General features: G+C 42.1%; 3 protein-coding genes across 6 annotated transcripts in view; 2 read left to right on the plus strand and 1 right to left on the minus strand.

Annotated features, from left to right (window-relative positions):
* Positions 1 to 10,919, plus strand: part of tanc2b (tetratricopeptide repeat, ankyrin repeat and coiled-coil containing 2b) — a 140,590-nt gene extending 129,671 nt beyond the window's left edge. For all 4 annotated transcript variants that reach the window (XM_040135591.1, XM_040135592.1, XM_040135593.1 and 1 more), the window contains 8 exons: positions 58 to 191; positions 452 to 575; positions 1,252 to 1,427; positions 2,913 to 3,045; positions 5,391 to 5,482; positions 5,816 to 5,962; positions 6,116 to 6,216; positions 6,442 to 10,919. In XM_040135591.1, the coding sequence (XP_039991525.1) occupies positions 58 to 191; positions 452 to 575; positions 1,252 to 1,427; positions 2,913 to 3,045; positions 5,391 to 5,482; positions 5,816 to 5,962; positions 6,116 to 6,216; positions 6,442 to 8,512 (2,978 nt within the window). In that variant the 3' untranslated portion in view covers positions 8,513 to 10,919. The remainder of the gene's footprint in view (positions 1 to 57; positions 192 to 451; positions 576 to 1,251; positions 1,428 to 2,912; positions 3,046 to 5,390; positions 5,483 to 5,815; positions 5,963 to 6,115; positions 6,217 to 6,441) is intronic.
* Positions 10,920 to 12,108: 1,189 nt separating this feature from the next.
* On the minus strand, positions 12,109 to 16,820 carry g6pc3 (glucose-6-phosphatase catalytic subunit 3). The gene is made up of 6 exons (XM_040135595.1): positions 16,447 to 16,820; positions 15,107 to 15,213; positions 14,916 to 15,006; positions 14,678 to 14,796; positions 14,250 to 14,391; positions 12,109 to 14,145 (listed from the first exon to the last, which is right to left on the minus strand). The coding sequence occupies exons 1-6, from the start codon at positions 16,662 to 16,664 to the stop codon at positions 13,803 to 13,805; spliced, it is 1,020 nt and encodes a 339-aa protein (XP_039991529.1). The 5' UTR covers positions 16,665 to 16,820; the 3' UTR covers positions 12,109 to 13,802.
* Positions 16,821 to 17,009: 189 nt separating this feature from the next.
* lsm12b (LSM12 homolog b) lies at positions 17,010 to 24,621 on the plus strand. Its single transcript, XM_040135596.1, has 5 exons — positions 17,010 to 17,204; positions 19,272 to 19,405; positions 20,524 to 20,633; positions 22,637 to 22,763; positions 24,019 to 24,621. The coding sequence occupies exons 1-5, from the start codon at positions 17,078 to 17,080 to the stop codon at positions 24,109 to 24,111; spliced, it is 591 nt and encodes a 196-aa protein (XP_039991530.1). The 5' UTR covers positions 17,010 to 17,077; the 3' UTR covers positions 24,112 to 24,621.
* Positions 24,622 to 26,044: the final 1,423 nt, after the last annotated feature.

A 26,044-nucleotide genomic window follows, 5' to 3' on the forward strand; every position in this document is an offset into this window, starting at 1 on the left:
TTTACCCTGCTTACCCTCCTCTCTTCCCCGATTGTGTGCCTGTGTGTGTGCATCCAGCCCTGACTGCAGCCTCTGGTCGGGGGAAGCTGGAGGTCTGTCGTCTGTTGCTGGAACAGGGCGCCGCCGTGGCCCAGCCCAACCGACGTGGCATCGTCCCGCTGTTCAGTGCCGTCCGACAGGGACACTGGCAGGTTAGTTGTCGGCCTGACCGCTTCCCCCCTCGTGTAGGATAACGTGCTTTGTAAAAAGTTCACCAAGACTATTCGCTTATTCCTAAAGGCAGTAAAGAAATGGCAGTTATGCCCTAGAAACCAGGAAGGTTTTTTTTTTTTTTTTCCCCTTTCGATTGGATAAAGAATATTGTCATTTCTTCATCTCACAAACACTAAGCAAGTATGGCGTCCAGTTGCTGTAATGCGATGACATGGTCGCTGTATTGTTGTGTTTTTAGATTGTGGACCTCCTCCTCACACATGGAGCAGACGTCAACCTGGCTGACAAGCAGGGTCGTACCCCTCTAATGATGGCCGCCTCAGAGGGACACCTGGGAACTGTGGAGTTTTTACTAGCTCAAGGTAAAAAATAATCATATCTAAGATTGAAAAATGCATTTTCATCCAAAACTAAAACCAGACTACAAACAGAACAGTGTAAACGAAAAGCATGAACACTTACAAAAATTGCGCCTGTGTTAAAATACTGTACAAAATATTTCAACAGGTGTTCAACAAGTTAAGAGCTAAGGAAATAAATATGTGCAATCATTTGTCTTGATTTTTTTGTATGCAAAGTCTGATGGTAATGTAAGTATTACAGTATATAAATCAAAAGTAACAGTGGATGCTCAGTTCAATGGATACTGAGATTTGATGAGTATGAAATTTGTCTCCTGAGACATATCTTCTTAACTCCAATCATTATGCTACTGCTCTTAATGTTTTTGACTGTAACTGCTGTTTAAATATTTAATTTTTAACTTGTCTAAACCCCATAATCTCTTACAAAAAACACACAGCGGCTGCACTGATAAAAATGAGGGTAATTACAGTTTTCTAATTATGTTTACAGTAATTACAGCCAAATTGAATCAGCAACAGATTTAAAAAATCCATTAAAATGAACTAAGGAGTTAGTTATAAAATGGCAAAAATGACAAACCGGGCAACCACTAAGTAGCATACTTAGTGGTATAAAAGAATTTAGAGTCAAAGACGGTTTGCTGGGTCTCACTGCAGCCATTTCTTTCCGCAGGAGCCTCTCTGTCTCTGATGGATAAGGAGGGCCTGACCGCTCTGAGCTGGGCCTGTCTGAAAGGCCATTTACCTGTCGTCCGCTGCCTGGTGGAGAGCGGAGCCGCCACCGACCATGCAGACAAGAACGGGCGCACGCCCCTCGACCTGGCGGCGTTCTATGGCGACTCAGAAGTGGTAGGTGGAGAACTGGGGAGGGGGGTGTCTATAAATGAAAAGGGCTGGGTATTTAACCTCCATACTTTTTTGGTACCAACTGAATCGTGTCCGTTGCAATGAGACTCAAACACTGTAAAGAAGCCAAAGCTGGAATCAAAAGCTTTCTCAGATTTGTGCCCTGCTTATTTCTTATTAAAGTCATGATCTTGACAGTTTCGACTATTTGGTTTTTGTGCGGCAGCTTGCTTTTAAACATTTGTGAACTTTGGCTTCTCTTGTTGCATGAAAAAAAGGGGTTTTTGTTGAAGAACATGTTGATATTCCTCAACGTAAGATGCAAAAACTGGTACTGAAACTAGTGTGTCATATAAAAAAGTCTCAGCTATTATCAGTATTATTTTTCATCACTGGAGACTCGTAGTAAAATTACTAATCCAGTCTTTAGTATCATGAGTTCAGCGCAGGACCGGTGATCATTTTCCTTCTGTTCGTTTCTTATTTGTTCGTCTGTTCATCCATCTGTCCCACTCTCCAGCTCAGACGCCGCTGATTTTGGAGAATCCCTTCTGCTTTCGCCGTTTCTAAAATCACATAGCTTTGCTCAACACGAAAAGCTGGAACATATTTGGTGGTACTGACTGTGAAGGGATTGCACAGTAGAGAAATATACAATACGCTGTTTTTCTTCTTTGATTACACGTGGTATGATTAGTGTATAAGACGGGCCTGTATATGTGACATATAAACCTCAACCCTATCTATTCTTTAAAAGTAATTTCTTAACAGTAATTTATCTTTTTTTTTCACGTATAAATAGAAAGACATGATACCATCAATATCCAAAATACAATGCACACAGCATTAATAACAAAATAAAATGGATAAAAGGTTATATATATATGATATAGGTACATAGGCCTAAAGAAAATTATGTCTGAAAACAATTACATGACCAATAGGTCTATTGACAGAAATCCAGTCTGCAACTCTTCAGCTGCAACAATAGTCTACAATCTCTAGCTTCAGCTTCGCTGTTTTTAACAACTCAGACTTCCGTGATAATAAATTGAATATCTTTGGGTTTTGGACTGCTGGTTGGACAAAACAGGACACCTGAATATGCCACCTTCGACGCTGAGAAACTACTTCTGTATCCTAAATGGCTTGCAACAGTCTAAAATGTCGCCTTTATTACATCAAGAAAGGTGCAACCTTTTAATGTACGATATAGGTAGTTAATCAGCTGGCTGTAACCACAACTATGGGTGTGACTGAGACTATTTCTTCAGTGATACACACCTGAGTCTGTTTTGATTCCTCTGTACTTGTCTTTATATGATAAAGAAGAAATCCTCACTGTTTTCTGGAGCAGCTGGTAGATACAATTCACAGTTTACAGGTTTTGGACTCAGCTCCTGAACAAGACGGATGTGCACGTTTTTCACAGTGATTGTTATTTAAAAGTTCTGCAACTGTCGTCAACACATTTCTTTGTCCTCTCAGGTCCAGTTCTTGGTTGACCACGGGGCCATGATAGAGCATGTAGACTACAGCGGGATGCGTCCTCTCGACAGGGCGGTGGGCTGCAGAAACACGTCGGTGGTGGTCGCCCTGCTCAAGAAAGGAGCCAAGATAGGTAAGACCAGGGTTGTCAGACCAAAGAGCCCAGCATTTAGTGCAAAGAGGACCTCCTCTAAATGCAGCATCGTCGTCCTGTAGCACCATAATGACAGGTTATTTGCCTGCCCTGAAATGAGATAGAATTTGAGATTTGTATTTCGGTTAAAAAAGGTCCTGCATTGGAGTTCAAGCGTGAGCTGCGTGCGAGACTATGACGGGGGAACCCAGAGATGAAAACGCTCTCTCTTTTTATGACTCTCTTCCTGCTGGTTATTATAGAGCACTGTAGCATTTTACTATAATGAGCCATGGTATCAGGTTTGTGTCTCCATGTAGCTTAAATCACTTCCCACTACTGTATGTCACCCCCCCCCACCACCACTGCCACACCGTGCTGCTTCTCCTCAGCTATTTATGGCTCTGATGCGTGTTTCTTTTTATTGTACTACTGTTGCCGCTGTGTTATTTTGCTTTCTCTTTGTCATGTTCTCTCAGCGCCTCTATTTGTCTCTATCGTTCATGATCTCTCCCCGTTTCTCAATCACTTCCTCTCTCTCTCTTCCTCTGCGGTTGCTCAGAGACAGGTTGTTATTAGCGCTTGCAGTGTTTCTTTTTGGTATCTATGTTTTCTTTTCTTTTTTTTTTTTTTTTTTGCTGCTGAGGCACTTATCTTCGCTTCTCACTGCTGCTTTTTTTGTGTTCCTTTTCTCACTTTTCCTCCTCCTCCACCACCACCGCCATCACCTCTCTTTCTCTTTCACCCTCCCGCTGTTTTTCTCTCTCTCTTTCCTCTCGCTCCCACGCACTCCCACACCCCTGTTTTCTCTGGCAATTCTGGCCCCCTCCTTCCTCTGCCCTCCCACTTACGCTCCTTTCCCCTGCTCATGACTCCCCCCCCCCCCCCCCCGACCCTACACCCACCCTCTTGCCCCTATCCCCTGCCTCTCTCTCCGGCCCCAGGATGTCAGACGCTGCCCAGTCGGCCCCGAGGTAAAGCCAAGGCTGTCGACTTCTCACCCCACCAGGCATTTTGACAGCTCTATCTCCTCTCTCTGTGTTGTCTGTGTCGTCCTAAGTATCGGCAGGCGAGCTTAGCTACCAAAACCTTTTCAAACTGACAAATAATAACATGCAAAGGTATTAGCACTGAGAGTGATGCAGTCGGGATTGCCTAGAGGTAGATGCTAACGTTCAAGTGGTTAATGACAGCATGCCCGGCCTTCAGCCTGTAACGTTGTATTCGAGGTGTTGACCTTCCATCCCACAGATGCATGACGGAAGCCCTCAGTAACACTTGCGTGGTAGTGATTTAGCGGAAGTGCATGTATTTGTAATTCCTTTTTGCCACCGCCACCGCAGACTGAGGCAATAAACCACCGTACTGTGCATCGTTCATCTTCCAGACGATTCCTCAGTGTAGGCCAGTCAGCAGCATTCCCACCTTCATCCCCCACCACCGCCACCAGCTCAGAGGACAGTTAACGCCTGCAGAGCTCTGTTATATCCCTCCTGCTTGCCTCTTTTGTTTATTGTACCTGCCCTGTGTTTCCTTGTGCAAGATCCCCTCCTTTTCATCTTTGTGTGGTGTGTACATGTGTCAAGGATTGCTGTTGCGCAGATACAGAACATACACATCAGTTTCAGTCAAGGGATTGTGTTTGATTTTTCAGTCCTAAAACAGTCTGCAGGGATCAAGTGTTTTTTTTTGTTGTTTCTTTCTTTTCTTCTTTAAATACGCATCTCCCATTTGGTTTTATCGGGACATTAGTGTTTTCCTGCTTTTTCTCCTGTTCTTGAGCACATCCCTTAATTAGTCAGTAGTAAAAAGAATTACTGTACATCTGCACTGCTTGACAAGACAGAAAATGTGTCTCAATATAAAGACACAGCGGCGTATTTAATTTTACTATACATCTACACTGGGTTTGCCTGGGCCAAAACATATTTGCAGATAATTGCTAAAGCTCATTTTAATCAACCGTTGGAGAAAAATACAAAATGTGCTCATTCTGCACACCACTTAGGCAAACTACCAGCCCCCTGCAAATCCCAGCAGAATTACAAAAGGCTCATAATTACTGGCAAATAGTATTTGACCCAGGTCTGATGTCCCATAGCGAGTTCACAGTGTTCTCGGGCTTTCAGAGCACATTTTTGTTATCTTTTCTCTGCAGTGGATTGCCTGACTTTTCTCATCCATTCCCCATTTTGGCTCTCGTCCTCATCCCTCTTGTTACCGTTGTGTGTAGTGTGACTCCCAGTCGCTCCTTCCTTCCTCCTCCTCTGCTTATTACTGTGTCTTTCTCACTGTTTTTTTTTTTTTTTTTTTTTTTTTCATCTGCTCCTTCCTGTGTTACCCAGGTCCAGCCACATGGGCCATGGCCACCTCCAAACCCGACATCATGATCATCTTACTCAGCAAACTCATCGAGGAGGGGGACAGCTTCTACAAGGTCAGAGAAAACAGGCCTTGCGTTCTGCAGCTCAGATTTCATAGTGTGAATTATAGATAATCTGTGATATGATAAATATCCTTTAAACGTCAATTTTAAAGATAGTTTTTCAGCAAGGGTCTAATCTGATCTGTTACTATTTATTGGAAATAAATTATATATCATTTTCTGCAGACTATTATGGAAAAGAGAGAAAAGTAAGGTTATCATGATTCTGCATGTACCGTCCAGGTTGAAATTATTGGCACCACAAGTACAGAAATAATATTCAGATTCGCTTTGTATTTCACTGTGAATGAAAGATAACCAGGCTTCTTTCTGTTTCCTTAACAGAAGGGGAAGGTGAAGGAGGCAGCGCAGCGTTATCAGTATGCCCTCAAAAAGTTTCCACGCGAAGGCTTCAGCGAGGACCTCAAGACATTCAGGGAACTCAAAGTATCGCTCTTCCTCAACCTGTCCCGATGTCGGAGGAAAATGAACGTAAGTCAGCGGAAGAACAACAACCACGTCACACTTTTGGGGATTTACCAAAGCGCACTTACGTCAGATAAACTTTGGGCAATTGTTGATCACAGTGCTGTTGACCGCATTGTTCTCATTGCTCTGTTGTTTTCCTCTTCTCAATCTCTCCAGGACTTTGGGATGGCTGAGGAGTTTGCTACTAAGGCACTTGAACTGAAACCAAAATCGTATGAAGCATACTATGCCAGGGCACGCGCCAAGCGTAGCAGCAGGTACACACCTTTATCCCACTACACATCACAGTCTAAGTGAAATACTTACTCTTTGATACAGTATTTTAAATCATCTCTGTAGCTATGTTCTTCACTCACCTACTGCACAGAGACTCACATATGCTCTTCCATACGGGTCTGAACATTTTGTCAATTGTTAGACATTTTTGAAAAAGTATGACTTTTCCCCAAAAAATACAGTAACTGTCATTCTCCTATTTCCAGACAATTTCCTGAAGCCTTAGAGGACTTGAATGAAGCCATAAAGCAGTGCCCCAACAACCGAGAGATCCAGCGGCTGCTCCAGAGGGTGGAGGAGGAGTGTCGCCAGCTCAACCAGGAGGAGCACCAGCAGCAGGACCTGGAACTGGAGCCTCCTCCCTCCCCTCCTCCTACGCCTCCCCCAGAAGAGGAGGAGTCTATGTCCCTGCCCATGCCTCTTCCCCCTCCCCCAGAGCCCCGTCTGGAGGACATGGAGCCTGTCCAGGACCTGTTTGAGGATGAAGACTACCTGGAGCAGGAGCTGGAGGCCATGTCTATGGGTCTGCCCCCACCTGAGTCTCTCACCAATCCTTCCAGCCTTCCCATCATTCAGAGCCCACCGCTCTCCCCCACACATCCAGATCAGATCTATTTAGTTGGAGGTTCGCCCATGGGCCAGCCCTATGAATATCACCCCACCTCCTCCTCCATGTCCTCTCCAACCCGCGGGACATACCAGCCCACATCGCCCTCTTTATCCCCAACACATCAGAACTCCCACTACCGACACAGCCCGCCTCACACCTCCCCAGTGCATCAGCCATCCTACCGCTTCAGCCCGCCTCCTATGGGTACTGGGGGTCAGGGAATGGATCACCAGAGCCCACCGCCTTCCCCTTTACGTCGGGCTGCCCAATACAGAGCCAGTCCGCCAGTAGAGAGTGTTTGTCTATACAGGTCCCAGTCTGGGTCACCCGTGCGCTACCAGACAGAGCAGCTCCCCGGCCGACCCAAATCTCCCCTCTCTAAGATGAGCAGCCAGCGTTCATTCCAGCTGAGCTCACAGCCCTCTTTGTCCTCCCAGCACCACCAAGCCCAAGGCCTTCGTCTTCAGCCTTCTATAGCCCAAATAGTTCGCACAAACCAGCCCAGCAATGTGATGGGCAACAGCAGCTACGGTGGCCAGATGGGCCACTCCATCGGTGGTCGCTACCAAGGGGGTTCAGTAGACGTGGAGAGCCGGCTGGTGTACCAGCCATCCCTGGATGGACGGTCCATGCCCCAGGTGCAGGCCAGCCTCAGTTCTGGGGCCCTCTGTCAGCACGGCGGCCGAGGAGGGGTTATGGAGTCCGGCCTATTGAAGGATGAGTTACCCCAGCGCCCCTCCTCTGCCTACCGCGCCAGCAGCGGGGGCCCGGGGGGCATCCGTTACAGCCAGACACCTCAGATAAGCCGCAGCCAGTCAGCCGCCTACTACCCAGTCTCTGAACATGTACTGGAGCGTGCCAATGCCATGCCCCCCTGCCAGCTGGGCTCTCCTGAGATCCCCCATATGGTGAGACGCCCCGTCAGTGCCAATACTACTGAGATGAAGCAGCATGTGCCCACCCCAAGGCCTCTCATCCATTCTCAGAGCGTAGGCCTTCGATTCTCCCCCTCCAGCAACAACATCTCAACTGGATCCACCTCCAATTTAGCACCAGGTTTCAGGCCTTCCTCTTCCATTCAGCAGATGGAGATCCCCCTGCAAGCAACATACGAGCGAGCCTGTGATGACATCTCTCCCATCTCTCCCTCGCAGGGCGGTGGGGGGCTGTATCAGGGCGAGACCACCCGCTCTCGGAACACGCCCTTTATGGGCATCATAGACAAGACGGCGCGGACTCAGCAGTACCTGCATCAGCCCTCGCGGTCCAGGGCCATGACGTCCATGGACTCTGCCATTAGCCCCACCTCGCCTGGCCAGCTGGTCCAGCAGGGCTCCACATACAGTCCCCCTGCCTCACTGGGCAATATCGCCTACTACAACAAGACCAACAATGCCCAAAATGGACACCTGTTGGAGGAGGACTACTACTCCCAGACCCAGCCCCCCTCACTGGGCAAACTGGCCAACGGCTCCCGCGGCAGTGGGGACATCCTGGAGCGGGTCAGCCAGGTGCCCACCTACCCGGATGTGAAGGTGGCAAGGACTCTGCCCGTGGCACAGGCCTACCAGGACAACATGTACCGCCAGCTCTCGCGTGACTCCCGCACCCAAGGCCCCACCTCCCCCATCAAACCAAAGAGACCATTTGTGGAGTCAAATGTGTGATGGCCTGTCTGTGACTGGTTGGTTGGACTGGGCATGTTAGAGGAGAAGAATATTTAGCTCAGCAGCAGATGCTTCTGACCCTTGTATATGTGACATGGACAAACTTGTCTTAAAGAACTCATGAGAGACAGATCCAGTCAGAGAGAAAACTGCACAGCCGGCACACACACACTTAGGGTATTAGACATTATCTTCCATGAAAAGCATAACTAACAGTGAAGCGATTATTTCATTATCATATTCTGCACACAGGTAGGATAACAGGAGGGTCCTAAGTTCTGATCTCATACCGAATCAAAGACCGGTGCACTTCCAAAACGTTGTGTGGCACAAAGTTCCCGCAAGTGAACACAACAGGCGGGACTGTAAGAGTGAAAGTACTAATCATCGGACTCTTCTTGTGGACTCTATCCATCTTCTGTTCTTTCAAAGTGTGCTCTTAACCAAGGTTGCTAGTAGGCTCTATTCTATGTAATACAATATTATATGTTCAATACTGTACATTGCTCAGAAAATACAAATGGCTCAACAACTCAGTACTTAGAGAAAAATGACAATATTTATAATTAAGTTATATATTGTACATAGAAATAAAACAAAAAATAGTTTGCATTTGAATTGTATTCTGTTAACCCTGCCTGTGTGTCCCACTGCTAGTCATATGGATGTGGAAAAACAACCCGGGTAGGGAAGGGGGGACACAGACCAACTTTGAATGATATTATTACCTTTATTGTGTCAAAATAAAAAAGATTTTGTTGTGGTTTAATACAAGAGAATACTTTTTATGCTGCAACACGTCCTTAATGATCAATCGTTTTTTCCCGTAAAATGTCAGAAATTGGTAAAATATGCCCAGTGTAATTTTCGTGAGACCAAGATGACATCCTCAAATGTCGACCAACGGTCCAAAACCCAAAGATTCTAAGTTTACGATGACATAAAACAGAAAGAGCAGTGAGTCCTCAAATTGGAGAAGCTAGAGCCAATGAGTTTTTGTCATTTTTGCTAGAAAAATGACTGAAATGATCGATCCATTATCAAAATACTTGCAAATTAATTTTCTGTCAATCAATTAATTACAAATTGTTTCACCTCTGAGTTAATAAACACATACAGAATCAAATGATATTTAGAAAGTGCAAGTGTGCACCTATTCAAATTCTTGGGTCAAAATGGAAATCCAAATGTTGCACACGGTCCCTACACCTATACATTTTCCGTTGATTAAATCATTCTCGAAACGCGTCACTTTGCCTCATGTCTGAGGTTCAGATACGTAAGTTATGATTTTCCGTATTTCTTTTTAGTATCATTCCTATGACACAGACCACATGATATGCCTTAGTGTGATGTTAAACCAGCTGTCAAGGCTGCAAACCTCTAACTTTTTCTGACAAACTTTGTCGAGCTCCCTGTCAATAAACATCTGTGAATGCGTGCTTTACCATCTGCTTATATAAACAAGCAAATGATCAGTTGCTATAGTATTGTACAAGCTCATATCGTTTTTTTTTTTTCTTGCAGAACTCCTAAATCTTGTTTTGAGGGCAGATTATGGTACTGGACAAAAAAAAAAAAAACATAGGCCCTTGAGTGCAGAAATGTGTTTATAGTTTGATTCTTTGGCTACAGAAACGTTCCATCATCTTTATCTGAATGATGCTAGTAAAAAATCCTGGTGGTGGGTGACCATGTGGCACGAGTATCAAAGTTCGCCTTTGTCCCTCCTCAATACGTAAGGACACTGTATGTTCACAGGAGAGAGTAGAACGTACAGTACATACGCTAGCGATGGGTTAACATGGATAGTGCTCAGCAACTAAAGCAAGCAAATGCATACACGACCACTGTTACAAACGTTTCCCTTTCTCCCGCATTATTTTGTGCTGTTTCTTTTTACCCACAATGCATTTTTATTCCGCCACCTCTGCACTAAAAATGCCTGTTAAGTTCTTAACTAAGGGTGCACTTTATGTATTTTACTTACTGTGTTGTTATGATTGTTGAATTTGGAGAAAGTGGGTGTGTGATGGGTCAGACCTCTGGCCAGTGATACCAGACTATCATAGACACTATTAATATATGATTTACAAAGCAGTGATGAATGACAATATGAAGAGCAAACAATGTTTTTAAACTGGTGAAGATGTATAGACTTTCTAGCACAAGTTGTAAATACCGGCTCAGATATTCCACTCCGTCCAGCTTGGGTTTGTTAGTTAAGCAAGTTCGTTTCAAGAGGCCGATCAAATTTAAGTATTCGTTTAAAAAAAAAAAAAAAAAAAAAAAAAAAAAATCCAAAAAATGTCCATCATCCTCCTCTAACTCCAAATCAGCCAGTCTAATCTACTGGTCCTGCACACGTCTTGAAAATAAGTCGAATCTACTGCAAAAAAAAAAAAAAGAAAAGAAAAAAAGAAAAGACTGACATGTCAGTACCAAGAAACTCCGTGTTTGGAGTTTGACTAAGAAAGTGGAATAAGGAGAATATTCAAGTTATTTGTATATGTGCGAAAAGTTATAGACCATTTGTCTGTAACATTTTATTTTGGTTCTAGATAAAGAATATCTAAACAGAGACAGTTCCTCCTGACTGCCTCCTGTTCATCCTCAGTTTCACCTGCTACCAGAGAGTTGCCCTAGTTATCTTTGCAGAAATGAAGGTATAAACTGTACTATACTTAATTTAAACAAGACCTCTCAGTTTAGGATATTTGAGGGTGTATGGTTTCAAGCTGTCTGTGTATATTAGTTTGCTGTAAATAGTCTGATGCATGTTCTATTCTTTCCATGAGCTCAAGGAGAAACATGTATAGCAGTGTCCTGACTCTGGTGTGTGATAGAGTGTTTGGATCAAGATAAGGAGACTGCTATCCCTGAACTATCCTTATCATTTTCCTTAAACCTCACCAGACAAAAGGGAAAGGTTCTTTTTATTTTAATGTATTTGCTTGCTGAGCAGAGTTCTCTTGTCTGTAAATGTGAGCTTTCAGATCGCTGTGATAAAAAGTTTAATTAAAAACAATAAAAAGAATGTGTTTTTATCTCATGATAACTGATTGTAATCTGTACAGTCAAACCTATGTATCGGGAAAAAAAAAACATTATTTATAAATGGTTACTAGCTGAAACACGCCCCGCATGTCAGTTATTTGTTTTACTCATTACGTGCGGTCAACATATAAATGTATTTTATTTATTTTGGATGATTTTGGTCCACATAAGCACATATAACACCAGTGTCGACACAATAATAAAAATCTATATGATATAATGCAATCCAATACCTTGCAAAAATATAAAATATTTGTAAATCTTAGAAGGTTTAAATCCGCAGTAATTTCTTTTTTTTTTTTTCTTTAGTTCACTTGGTGGCAACAGAACAAACTGGTAAACACAACAGGGACATTTCTTTATAAAGTTTTTAACAGCGGCCTGTTGCGGCTGAAAACTATACTGTTGAGGGGGGCGAGACTGAACCAAAACCGTGAAGTTGTTGGCAGTAAAACCAAAATAATTTGCTGAAAGGTGCTAAAATGCTGTATACGGCTGAGGGAACCTGCAGAGTCCGGTGACACTCCCAACTGACAACCCCGTACACATCCACAGGGTGATTTGACCCACTTTTAATATAAAAAGTACTGATTTCAGCAGTTATAATGCTTAAATTAATGCTTTTATTGCATGGGATTGCGTTATATCGTACAATTCATGTAATTACATCATCATACATCTGTTGAGCTTTTAACCCAGGCATGAATACCAGTTTAACCAAAACGCGGTGCTATTTTTGCTGAATGGTCCATCTGAGTCTTTCGACTGTTGAATTACACACAGAATGTTAAAGTGGCAATCTCGAAGATTTTCATTCTAATAAATGTCTGTTAAATCAGTAACTATCGCTGAATGAGGTGACACAATGGTGATTGAGCCTATGACCCACTGATGAAAGTGCTGCAAAATTTATAAATTTGAAGTATTACGAACTGGGTGTCTGTGGCGACACTCCCGAAAAAAAATCCTGTATTAAGTTACTGCTAATGCAAACCCAACATTGCTGCTGCAGCTTCACATTAAAAGCATTTAACTGACAAAACACGAGTTGACTGTTATTACGAAGTAGTCACAGAGAATGCAATGTGTTTGTCAGTCAGCTTAGCAAATACTGCTACTGGTCATCAAAAATGCATCTACAGAAAAATGGTCATTTTTATGCATTTCTGGACAGAGGATCCGTTTGAAAAACTGCAGGGAGTAATGGAACAAGAAGGAGCAGCCACAGTGAGCGGTTAGATGAAGAGCTGCAGGCGGCAGGCTGCGCACCTCCAACCGACTCTTTTCACTGTGCCCTGCTGTTCGCACTTGTGCCGTGTCCAGCATAAGAACAGATCACAATTGCTCACAGAATGACGGAAAAAAGGCCAATTATTGCCTGACTTCCTTATTAAAACGACAGTAGTTTCTTTTGCTGAACCAAGAATTCTTTGACCTGTAGTATTAAACTGCACTTGCTCTAACCGCCAGTAACTGCAGGTGTTGCAGAATCAACCAGGACTGAAATCTTCCAGACTGCCACTTTAACTTGTACCATTACAGCTCATCTCTCGCAATTGCTATAAAGTTTTGCGACATCAGAAGGTCGTATCGACAGGTTTGTAGGATCAAAGAAGAGGAGGAGTTCCACTCGTCAACTATTCACAATCACTTTGTTGACATTTTGGTCCTCAGACATGCATTAAGGTAAATGTTTTTCATCTGATATATAAGCTAATATCTCACCTGATGAAGGTCGGAGGAACAAAACATTATAAATAAAATGAGCACAAATGATCGACAGCTAGGTCCTGCCCAAGAAGATTTCAAATCATATGACATTTTTTGATGCAGTGCCTCAAAACTGCACTTTTCCTGCAATAAACCTTGTTACAAGCTAACAATTTGGCAAAAATACTGCAGCATTTACAACAGTTAGTATTATAGTGCATACAGGTCAATGTGCAAATGTGCGGTAAACTAAAAGATCTAATACATTCCCCTCATTAAAGGCCCACGTACTGTTATAAAAAGAAAAAACATGAAGTCACTGACCGAACAAAAAACAATTGCGAGTTGAATTCTAAGAGGAAAAAAAAGCAATGTGGAGTGACTAACTAACAGCCTGTACCCACAACAGTACCCATGAAATACAGTAAATAGACGGTTAAAGTGTTAACAGAAACTATTCTGTCAGAAGAAAGCTAGAGTCCTCAGAGGTGTGAAAGACACCTGTAGAGGAGAAAAACGGTTTCTAGTCCTTCTTCTTTTTGTGTGTAAAAAGGTGAACCAGTCCAGGCACAAGCACCATGACAATCTGAGGCAATATGATAAATTTGACAAAGAGGAGGCCATAGAAGAGGCCTTGTGGTCGGACCGGGAGTGGCAAGCGATTCACGTGGTATAGTCCCATGGATGAAATAGCCAGAGATAGAGCCCTCGGAGCCCATGGCAGAGACCATCCTCCAGGCTTCCAGTACTGGGCCAGCCCCAAACCAAGAAGGGCCCCACAGTCTCGAGTCAGAGAGGAGAATGGGGCTGTATCCAAATGAATCCACTCGGCACGGCTGCACCATTTCTTAGCCAAAGCAATAGACCTGTGGAATAGAATATGTCCAGTCAGGGCAGGCAAACTTTCTTCAGCTTCAGAGCATTTTATGCATTGAACCCTAAAATACATGAAAGAAGTAGAGAGACTCACCAGGAAAGGTCGATTCCAAACTGCTGTAATCCAGCATGCAGCATCAGAGCGCTGAGCAGCAGAACAATGCTGAAGCTAAAGAAGAACAGGAGGGAGCGACTTTCTGGTACTCTGCGGCTCAGGACAATCCCCAGAATGAAACCTTACCAGAACAATTCAATCAATAAATTGAATGAAAAAAATATTCTGCATGTTCTTGAATTGTTACTGCTTACACAAATAATCTCCAGGACATGATGATATATTCCGTGAGACGATATACAGTTTTTCCCATGTGTATATTTATGTTATATATTAGTATATATATTAGTTACACAAAAAAAATATATATATATTTATATATTTTTTTTTTTAATGTAGAATGGATTTCATCCATATTGCCCACCCATACTTCATATTTCAGCTTGCGCATGATACTGTATACAGACCTGTAATGGAGCCAGCAACGACCTGGTGAGGGAAGTGGGCGAGGATGAAGATCCTGGAGATTCCAACTGCCACCAGCATCAACACATAGAGCAGGTAGGGAGCAGCTGATAATACCACACTGGAGGCACAGAGAAAAAGATTAATTTAAAAACAAATAGCTCTTCTATCCTCCAGTTTTCTTTATCTGCTAATTTTCAGAGCCAAAACGACATATTTGTTTATTTTAAAGGGGCATACCTGTGAGTACGGGAGTATAGAAATGACCCCAGTGAGGACACCACAACCCACCAGACTGCTGCCGTCACCATCGCATGTCCCGACGGACTGCCTGAGAGACAGACGCAAGCTTTAGAGCTCGGGCTGTACAATTAAGTAAGTGTACGATCTATGATTGATACGTGTTATATTTTTCACTGAGGACCTCTGACCTGGCCCGGTTTCACAGGTGGAGGAAAACTGATGAACTTCGGGCTGCTTGTTGACAAATAGACGTGATTCGCCTATCCACCAGAATGGCCTTTCTCCAAACAGCATCCTGGAAAAAATTAATTTACAATACATAACTTACAAAAACGTACACCGCTGTAGCCACCTACTGTACCAAGTGTGTACCATGATTTTATGTAGTGTTCGTACTCTGACCCTTAAGTCTATTGGTTACATTGAACTTTTTACATTTCTAGCAGCGCATGCTCAACATTTTTTCTTACAGTTACAAGCGTCACATTTATCTGGTACTTCATATACTGTATAATCTTGCATGAAATCCGGTATGTTTTAACCTAACCTTGTAACCTTGACAAAATATCTTTTCTCTCCAAAACCTAACTCCTAAATTCCGCGTCTTACAGACTTTTGTAGTCTATAATAACCCCTATTACTTTATTGTCTTTGACCTATATTACTTATCAAGATTTCATTAATCCATGATGTATCAATGATGCACATTAGATCCCATCTTATCACATAACTTTTTTGAATTCCCCAAATTACTATGACTACATGATTTTTTTTATTTTTATCTGTTACTCTTATTTACCTATATATTTTGACTTTTACTTTTAAAAAAAAAATTATTTATAGTTTAATTATTTTTAATTTAATATAAAACAATTAATATCTTTTAGACTATTTAATGCCTCCTCAATCCATTGCAGGCCAATTGTAATAGCAGTAACTTATGCTGCGCAAACAGATACTCCATTGACTATTGTTTTAATAATGTCTTTGTCAAATTCTGGGCTTTGATACCTTCCCCTTTCCTACATGTTCATTTTTTTGGACCCTTTTGTTTATAAGAGTAAACAAGTATGAAAGCCATTCTCGATATACCCTTGAAATAAGTAACCAGTGTTATCCACTTTACTTTCTGACCACTCTCGCCCCTTTAGTTATATCTGTTTCTTGATACGTCTGTGGGGAAAATGCCACTACATATACAACTAGACTGTACTGCATATGTAAATGTTCTGCCGATGTCTGTTTCATATCGGACGGCTCATAGGGTTGGACTGCATTCACTGCCCCGGAAGTTGTGACGTCAACAGAGTAAAACATAAGACTGTGTCTAACTGGATTGTTAATAATAATAATTGAAAGAAAGGAAAGACAATATATGACATTACAGTTAAATGACACTGGTTTTGATGTGAGAAGGAAGCGTAACGTTAGCTAGCCACATTGCTAACATGCTGCAGGTAACTGAGGTGGTCGGGGGACTAAATGCTACACATCAAAGCCCTGTTTAAAACAAATTCTGCTGCCTTACCATTTAAACACCAAGTTTAACCATTCTGATATAGCTGCTACCCAAAGCACCGCAACTCCAGCTCGTTTGTTGACGAAATAGGTGAAAGGAAAGAGGAGCAGGAAGGCTGCTTTAGGATCTCCAATATGAGTGACAACAAGCCAGAATTTTTCCTGGCTCCTCGTCCTCTGTTGGAGAGTTTCAGCCAACCAAATACCTTGGGTATAAATCTCCTCCATTCCTACGTTCTCCCCAAATACACGGATAAATAAGCGGTTATAAATAAAACTCAAAATGCAATCCTGATTGTTCCGCTATTTGAGACGTTTTGCAGCGTTGAACGCGGTACCGTCACAGCTCCGGTAGGGGGCGCACTCTGGTCGGATAGCGGTTGTATTGGTTTGAATGGGAGACAAAGCCACAACTTCCTACTTCGATTAGCGGAATAAACTCACATTTAATCGTCAATCAAAGCTTTTGGTAGAAGGTTTAATAATACAACACGAGGTAAAATAGATTTAATTGTAAATATAAGCCAAATGTTTGAATAAACGACCACAACGCGACGTACTTCGACACGCCCAGGTTGCGTCACCCTACGACATCACGTCGTTTTACGTAAGGCAGGCGCTCCGGTTTCCTGGCGGAGAAGATGGCGGCTCCTGGACCGGGGGAGTATTTCAGCGTCGGGAGCCATGTCTCTTGCCTCACCTGCTTGGGCCAACGTCTGCAAGGAGAAGTAGTCGCGTTTGACTACCAGTCCAAGATGTTAACTCTGAGTATCCTTTGTTTGTTCCGAGCTGCGGATCGCTAGCTGGCCTGCCTGGCTGCAAGGGCCTGTAGGGTAACCGAAAATATGTCAAATAGTGATCCGCGCAGGCGTAATTGGTTGTAGCTGAGCTACATATCTCTAACCGTTTTAATATATTTTCATTCGAGGGTTAGTTTCCCATCCATCTCTTATCTGTTGAAGATGTTATTAGTGTTGCCGGGTCATTTCATGGCTTCACGTTATCTGTTAGGAAGTGCATGTGTTTTGAATCCACTCATTGTATTGCCAGACCTCAACATGGATCACTATCTGGCAACGGATCCTGTAAGGCATCATGGCTGTGTGCTCTCAACAGGCACAAACCGTTGCTAGTTAGCAAGCTAGCTGACATTCGGCGGTTCTCGCTGTGGCTTGTGTACACAGATTTACCTCTCATAGTTTGTGATGCCATTACTTGGAGACGCTAACGTTCATTTCCAAAAGCTGGGTGTGAATGGACACTATGAACCTTCCACGCTACAATCAAGCTGCTGTTAGCCCGGCTAACATGCTAAGGTTCGGTCAGCCACACACCGCCGCTACTCGCTAATTTAACGGTATTAGCATTCACAAGCTCATCAACTGAGCTCTTTCCCACGTATCAATATGAATGCGGTGATATTGTAATTACTGTGCGATCGTGCAGTGAATTAGCACTTTCATTTCCACACGATTCAGGTGCCACAGGCATCATGAGTTCATTATAACTGACGCCAGCTCGCTGGTGACCATGTCTACACCCATTTACGGGGTGAGTGTGTTAAGAACATCATTTAGGTGGCATGCTGGGCCACCTCACGACGTACACTGACTTAAATCTTAAAATGAAGTAGCCACGATGTGGTGCGAGGCACCAAACGAATGAAGTAAATATATAGTGTGGTGGTTTGACAGTTTGCACGAGTGTTTGAACCGTTTGACAGTTTAGCTTATCTTGAAAGCTGTTTAACTTCACGGGCAGCTTTAGTTTTTAATAAGCCGGCCAATGCTCTAGAAAAGCTTGCACATTTACATGATGCTTTAGTCTTACGATATTTAGCTCAAAGTGAAACTGCGATGAGACAAATTTGTACGTTATATTACACTTGACATTGAGAATTTGAGCAGTTTATTTTTACACTTAGGTCAAACTTTAAGGGCATGCCATCACCCTCATAACAGGTCAAATCCTACCTTGTCTTTTTTTTTTTTCTTTTTTTTTTTTTCCCTGGAACAAGTTACCAAAAAATTAAAGAGCAGTCAGAGAGTTGATGTCCTCAATATGTCACAAAATGGTATTAAAATATGGCAAAAGCCTGCTGTGCACCTGCATTGCAAAAACAAATCTGACGAGCCGCGTCTGTATTACTGACAGGGTGAGTGAGGTCGAGGCTTTGACTGTCCGGGTGTCAGAAAAACCAGAGCTTTATGTTAAGATGAACAACATTTTCCTGTTACTTTTTTTGCATACATTTCTGTATATGAGTTCAGAGTCTTGCTGATTGTTCACCCAAAAGTTTCATCCTAGGAAAATGAAGAAGGGCTTTACTCAACAGGAAACCAGGGCAATTAAAGATCAAGAACTCTTGGATCAGTGTAATTGATCCATCAGGCACTACATTAATACGCCAGGATTTATTGAGATCTATGCCAAGGGAAGGCTGCCATCAGGAAATTTACTCAAATGCCATTTGATTTGGTGGACTTTTAAGCAAAGAAAGCCAGTCAGTATCACAGAAAGTGGACATTTGCTTTAGTGCTCTGTGTGTGTGTGTGTGTGTGTGTGCATAAGCTGTACATAATTTAGCACATTTCTAACAAGCCTTCATTCATTCACCATGGTCACTATAGGTGGCAGCATTGCCTTTGGTCATTGCATGCTGTAACTGGCACTACCTTTCACTGTCTGTGTCAGTCAGCCGCAGTTCTCTGTATCATAAGCGTCTCTGTGCAGTCCAACTAATGGCGTTCAGGTTCATCGGGGGTCAGATTTCGATAGGTAATGAGTTTTGTGATGCACTGTCATGAAGTTGCCTTGACTTGAGTTCTTCCAAAGAATGTGCTTCCTCCAGTGGTAAGCCAAACCTCAACGACGTCATCCTGATCAACTTAGCCTATGTTTCTGATGTGGACATAATAAATGACCGCACTGAGACTCCACCCCCACTAGCATCACTGAATGTTAGCAAGGTGAGTCCGTCCACTTTGTTTCTGTGCTTTACGTCTGTTGATAATGAGTGTGATGGGAATGATAAATTTGAGTCCCTGAATAAATCAAAAGTTTTTTTTAATACTACAAATGAATCTGAGGTTGAACCTGAAAACAAATGTAACTGGAAGCTTGTCGTTTAGTTTGAGCTGTGACCCAATTCAGAGCCTGGATTTCCGAAAGATGTGGGCTGGTCCTTCATAGGATCAAAGGCCAGGGTTGAGCCTGAGTCTCTTCTCAAAATGAGGTCTAACTTCACAGATGACAAAAGTAATGGTGCATTAAGGTGATCCTCATCAGCTTTAAAGTTTAAAAAAAAAAAAAATTACAAGTCTGTCACCTGGCAGTTTTTCTCAAACAGCCAGCAGCGGTGGGGGTTGTGATTTATCACCTCAACAAATGATGGGCAACTCATAAGTCTATAGGATAGGTTTACATCTTGCAATGTTTTTCATTGGTCCAGTTCAACTATTGTATTTACTAGTGACTGACGACTATGCAAATGCAGATACCTGGTAAATACAATGATGTTATATTTCCTTTGTTGAGGGTCACGTGAATGCTCCAAAAAAACAATTGACCATCCTCAGTGGCTTCTGGTACAATGAGGCTTCAGAGGGATATGCTGGTCACTATATTCTCCTAAAATATGGGCCAGATGAGGCTGCATTTTGAGGAACCTGTGAAATTAGACTGGCCTTGTCAGCCTGTGACGAGGCTGGAAATATTGACTTGTAAGGATCCTGCCCCTGAACTGGGACACACCAACAGCAACAGACACGTTATAGATGTATCCTTTGCATTGGTAACATACAGTAAATCGTGTGTGTGTGTGTGTAAATTAAGCCCTGTGATTACTTGCTCGGGTTAATTCAGGGATTTTGATTTGATAAAGATCAAGTAATGAAATCCATTTCTAGAGAAAAAAATTGTGAGCAATAACTCCTTGAGCCCTTAACCACAAGACAACAGAGGACCGAAACTGTCCTGACTTGTTCCTATTGCGGTTAAAAGTGAGAAGCTGCTGCGAGTTGAAAGCTGTCAAAACCAATGATGTTCGATGTTAAGAATGCCTTTTGTTCTGTTCAACTCTTCACAGCTTGCCAATCGAGCACGGACAGAAAAGGAGGACAAGCTGTCCCAAGCCTATGCAATCAGTGCTGGGGTTTCTGTGGAGGGCCAACAGCTATTCCAGACTATTCACAAAACGTAAGAACTGCGTCATGTTACTCAGTGGCTGATCAGGTCAGTAGGGTCAAGCGAGCAGTCGCTAAGCCAAAGCAAAGTCTTCTACAGTGAAGATCAGAAGCAGCAATACATAGTTTCAGACAGTATAAACACTGGGTATGTCGTTGAAGATCAGATGATGCTGATATTCCAAGTATTTCATGCCATCTGTTATTTGCTTACCACACCTTAAAGCGCTTCACTGTCCGATCCGAAACAACCCATGGAAAACCTTCCTGAACCTGACACACGCAAATTTAATTTCTGAAAGGGACCCGAGGACATTCAAACAGTTCAGAATAGACCCAAGAACATTTAGACATGATCAAAATGTAGTCGGCCCAAAGAGCAGCTATGCGTGTTGTTCTTACCCACCATTCATAGTTTACCCTCTCCACTTGCCTCCAAAAACAATTAGAAGTGATGGCAAGTCCCACTGCAATAGAGAGAGACCGTACCCAGTGAAACCAAATACAATGTGGACCCGGCCTGACTCAGGTCTGCTGGTCTTTGTGAGTAAGAACTGAGTGAGTTTGTGAAGCCCTCTACCTCAGCTACTGTACCAGTGTCATGTCAGCCCAAGACTGAAAGTGAAAGTCTCAACAAAAATTCAGGATAAAACATGTGGTCAAATCTGTTAAAACAGAACCAACAGCTCTGCAGAGACAGACTGCTGATCTTTAAAAAAAAGTGAATTTAGACCCCAAAAAAAATATTTTATTGGGGGATTGGGGGAATGCAGACAGGGTACAAACAATATTCAGTGTAAAAACCCATTCCCTTCATTACTTTTCCCCACATACAACCTAGGCTTATTTTGAAGCCTGACTTGACACAAGTCCCAAACCTCTCCTTTACTCCTGACAAACCCAGAGACAAAATTGCAGTCCACACATCATCGAGATGTGACAAGACTATTGACTTGCTTTGTCTAGAGCTGTATCAGTCCGGCTAGAAAAACATACTCAACGCACAATTTAACAAACAGAATTAATGCTGTTACAACCTAACAACAGCCTGTTTAGGCAGGTGTCAGGTTTTCACTGAAAGGAGCTGGTTCCAGACCAGTTTTAATCAACGTGTAAAGAAAGCAATGCCCAAGAGACCTAAAACTGTTTTTCAGTGATCACAGATCTTGTTTTTATTACATGATCTCGATGAAACTGCCAAATATTTTCTTGTGATAACTGAATAACTTCACTGTCACAGGAAAACGAAGCTTATGTTGAGTTCACTAGCCGGTTAGTTTTTGAGCTTGAGACGACAAAAAAATGATGCATAATTTTCTGCGTGTCCTCTGTCGCTGCCTGTAAAAATTAAAGTAGCCTTGTGTGAAATTCATGTAACGTTATGTGATGTATTTGACGGGATCCGATGTTAGTCTAAGGTATCTGATCCGACCCTCTTTTAGCCAAGTATCAGACCGTCATTGGACACCTGTGTGGCTCTTTTCCTACTTTATGGGACAGATGCAACATGATTTAATGAATATTATTTCTTTTAGAAATGCCATCACCATGCTACCTGCATAGATTTTCAGTTTAATCAGTCAGATATTTCAGGGTCATGTAAAATCTTATTGTGTCCCTTCAAAATGTGTTGAAGATTAAACACATCCAAAGACTTTTGGAATCAGCATTGAATTAATTTTTATCATTGTTCCTTTTTCCCAATGACCACAGGTAATATGAAACCTGTCTGTTGTTATATCTAGTTTCTCTTTGAAGCAGTTATACCCCACATGACAAATATCCTGAGTGCTTTACTTTGCCCTCTGCTCATATTCATCTATCCAGTATATTTATCCTAGAAATAGTCAGCGGATACCGTGTTTGGACATGGACCAGTCATTACAAAGTGGTGGAAATTGTGCAGCTGAGATGAAAGGGAAAGCCGATATCAAACCCTTCCAGCCACTGTTACATTGATTGCTTCACGACCATCTTTTCAGCTGCAGATAAGATTATGTTAACTTTTCTTTGCAGCATCAAAGACTGTAAATGGCAGGAGAAGAACATTATTGTGATGGACGACGTCGTAATCTCACCGCCTTACCAGGTTGAGAACTGCAAAGGCAAAGAGGGAAGCGCTTTAAGTCATGTACGCAAAATAGTAAGTACATTTATATCTGTACATTATTTGACTAACTGTATAGCTTTTGGATTTGTTTGCTGAATTAATTTTTTTTCCCCCCCTTGATTTAAGTGTATCTGCAAGTGCATTTAGCCACTACAACAAGTGGTTAAATATAGAAATAGAAAAAGGTACTGTAGTCTCCCTGCCAACGCTTAAAAGCGATGGGAAGGTTCAATTGAAGTTAATCACAGCATCTGCTACTGTTTGACTCAGCTGATGGAGAATCACTGTCACATCTGCCACCTTCACTCCATTTAAGGGAGTTCCCCGCCCTCGCTGTTTCGTAACAAGTTGCACACCAGCGCGGCCAAGTGGAACACAACCATTAGTACAAAGAGTTTGGCGATATCACGTAATTCCCATCATAACCCCTAAAAGGAGGTCTAATCCGGGAAGGTGATTGAAAACATCTGTGTGAGTGTGCAGGGCCTTTTGACACCCAATGCGATACTGTCCTTTTAAATTTGCCCACTCCGTTGAGCAGTTTTTTGTTTTTGTTTTGTTTTTTCTCAGGGGTGGAAATGATTGGCTTAGTATGGATGGAACCCCAAAACAGAGAAAATATGGTTATATTTGCATTTTTTCATCTCACCACATTGGATGGCAACTGTGTTTCTAGTTGCTCAAAACGGTAACGCTGGCCGTCATAGAGAGGCAAGATGTGATACTAATACTACATAACTGATTATTATTTTCAATATCCATTAATCAAGGTGGTGTGTTCTTAATGTCCTGTTTTGTCTGAACAGCCCAAACATCCAAAACTATTCAGTTAACTATCATGTATGAGAAATAAAAGCAACAGTTCTCACATTTAAGAGGCTGAAACCAGCAAATAATTGTTTTAGAGAAGACTAAAACAATTATTTGATTATCAAAATTGTTGATTAATTTTCTGTCAATCAACTAAGCGAGTGATCGACTAATAGTTGCAGCTCTGTTTATTTATGCATTTGCTGATTTCTACGCAACGTAGCCCCGATAATAAATGGATCATCAGAATAACTGTATTTTATGTATATTATTGTGATTTGAGACAAGGCAAGATTTGTAAAACTTTATAACCTGCTTTACTCTTATCTTGTGTTACTCTGTGCACAGTGACATGAGATTCAGCAGCCCTGGGTGGTATATTAGAGCTCAAGGGGTTCTTGTTTAGATACAGATGGTTGGATCTTTCCCAGAATTGATGTCGAGATTGTCCATAAAGGTTGTCGTTTTACTCCTGCAGGTTGAGAAACATTTTAGAGACGTGGAAAGTCAGAAGTCCATGCAACGTTCACAAGCACAGCAAACACAGAAGGACTCCACTTTATCTTCTTGAGTTGGCAGTGTGGGTCGGCCGGGGAAGGCGACGTAGGTGGTTTTGTTCCCACTGCCAGACTAAGTCGGCATTCCTTGTCCTCAGTCTGAGACCACAAGGAGGAGCGCTGAGGGCCCTGGATCCAGAAGATCAAAATACCATTAAATGAAAAAGACAAAAAAGAGAGGAAAGATTAAATCTTAAATTAGACTTTATAAAGAATAATTTAAACATGAACCATAAAGCAACCATAGTTTCCTTAACTAACTTGTCTCATTCTGCCCCCACTCCTCCCCTCCTGTCCCTGAAGCATTTTCTTTTTTCCGCCCTTCTTCCTTTGCCTTCAGTTCCATTTCAAAAAGAGAAAACTAGAGCAGTCAGAAAGGCTTGTTAGCTTTATTTTCTGTCATTGTTTCCTTTTTTTGCTGTATCCATGTTCTACTGTCTGTATTTTCTGTATTTTAAACAAAATGTGACTTGAAACGCCACACTTTAAAGGACATTTTCTAAAATAAAAGTAACAAAAATTCTGACTGTAATACTGTAATTTTCAACAACTTTTTGAAGGGCTTGTGATTAATGATTTAATTCGACAGATTATGTAAACACTTTCTTGGTTCCAACCCTGAGATGATAGGAATAATTGAACATGTTTTATCAGCAGCGGGACGTGTTCAACTTGGCCTGGGTCACTGGCAGATTTGTGGTTTGCTCGAAAACGCGACGACCGCTGTTGTCCTGAACTCAGGGTGACGGAGCACGTCCAGATCGGGTTTTCATGGGGGAAGCTCAGGTTACTTTTCAAAGATTGTTCGGGAGCCTTATTGCGATGCAGTCATTTATTTACAGGGAACTGACGCCATCACTGTTACAAGTTAATAATTTAAATGTCTTAAGCCTCTGGTTTCTGCAAAGCTGCCTGACCACATTCGCTGCTGTCCTCCGGGCGACAAAGGGCACTTGACAGGAAATGTTTTAAAATTCTGGATTAAAATATGTAGTTTATAAAGTTAAATGAATACTGCTAATAGAGCTGGACTAGTGTGGAAAGTACTTCCAGAAGAGCGGTGATTTCTGTGCTTTTGGGTGGAAATACAGCTAAATTTCAGGTAGGCTGGTGTGTTTTGATGGTCGATGATTGTTCACGGATAAATCGTGGGATAATCTTGGGGTGGGGTTATTTAATCAAGTAAGTTAGTTATTTGATAGATTATCAAATAACTAAGTTATTTTCATTATGGTTAATCTGCAGATTTTATTCTTCACTAATTTATGAATTGTTTGGTGAGAAAAAAGTGAAAATGCTGATCCCGGCTTCCCAAAGCACAAGTTGACACACTTAAATGTCTGGGTTTGTCCAACCAACAACACAAAACCCCCAACTAATCACATTTTAGAGGCTTTTACCAGATAATTTTGCTTAGAAAATGATTAAAACATTATTTTCCCCAGTGGCCGACAGTGCAGCACAGATAATAGTTTTGGAAAACATCCTGGGGTTTTGACATTCTGGGTACTGAAGCCGTTGAATTCACTTTGAATTTACAAAGGATACTCTGATTTAAATTTGAGGTCATAGTAATTACATTGGAACGGGCTCCTGCATTATTTAACCACTAATTAAGACCAGTGTCATCTTCATCATAATGATTTAGTTAGAAAAATTCGGTAAAATTCATATAATCTTATGTAATGTGATGCTGAAATACCAGGCTAAAGTAACTACTCTCATTAAAGAAAAAAAAAAAGCTGCACTTATCCATATGCAGGAGCAGATGTAAATCCTTATTTTTGGAAAGCGTCCAAAACAGACCAGGTTTCCTTTCCCAGATATGGTAATGTTTTGTGATTATCTGTTTAAGCCCGTAATCCCTCTCTAATCAGGAATACTCAGTGTCTGCTCAGACTGAGAATTTACTGAAATGAAATCAGTATCACTCCACTGAAACAGGTT

The sequence above is a fragment of the Xiphias gladius genome, chromosome 9 (assembly GCF_016859285.1).
Source record: "Xiphias gladius isolate SHS-SW01 ecotype Sanya breed wild chromosome 9, ASM1685928v1, whole genome shotgun sequence".
In the NCBI taxonomy this organism is placed as follows: domain Eukaryota; kingdom Metazoa; phylum Chordata; class Actinopteri; order Istiophoriformes; family Xiphiidae; genus Xiphias; species Xiphias gladius.

Bases quoted from the DNA above. Each gene is read 5' to 3' on its own strand.
- g6pc3 (XM_040135595.1), bottom strand. From the start codon at position 16,664: ATGGAGGAGATTTATACCCAAGGTATTTGGTTGGCTGAAACTCTCCAA. The intron at 15,214-16,446 runs GTAAGGCAGCAG...AATTTTTTCCAG, and splicing joins TTAAACTTGGTGTTTAAATG to GATGCTGTTTGGAGAAAGGC. The intron at 14,797-14,915 runs GTATGCCCCTTT...CTGTGCCTCCAG, and splicing joins CTATACTCCCGTACTCACAG to TGTGGTATTATCAGCTGCTC.
- lsm12b (XM_040135596.1), top strand. From the start codon at position 17,078: ATGGCGGCTCCTGGACCGGGGGAGTATTTCAGCGTCGGGAGCCATGTC. The intron at 19,406-20,523 runs GTGAGTCCGTCC...AACTCTTCACAG, and splicing joins CATCACTGAATGTTAGCAAG to CTTGCCAATCGAGCACGGAC. The intron at 20,634-22,636 runs GTAAGAACTGCG...TTTTCTTTGCAG, and splicing joins TTCCAGACTATTCACAAAAC to CATCAAAGACTGTAAATGGC.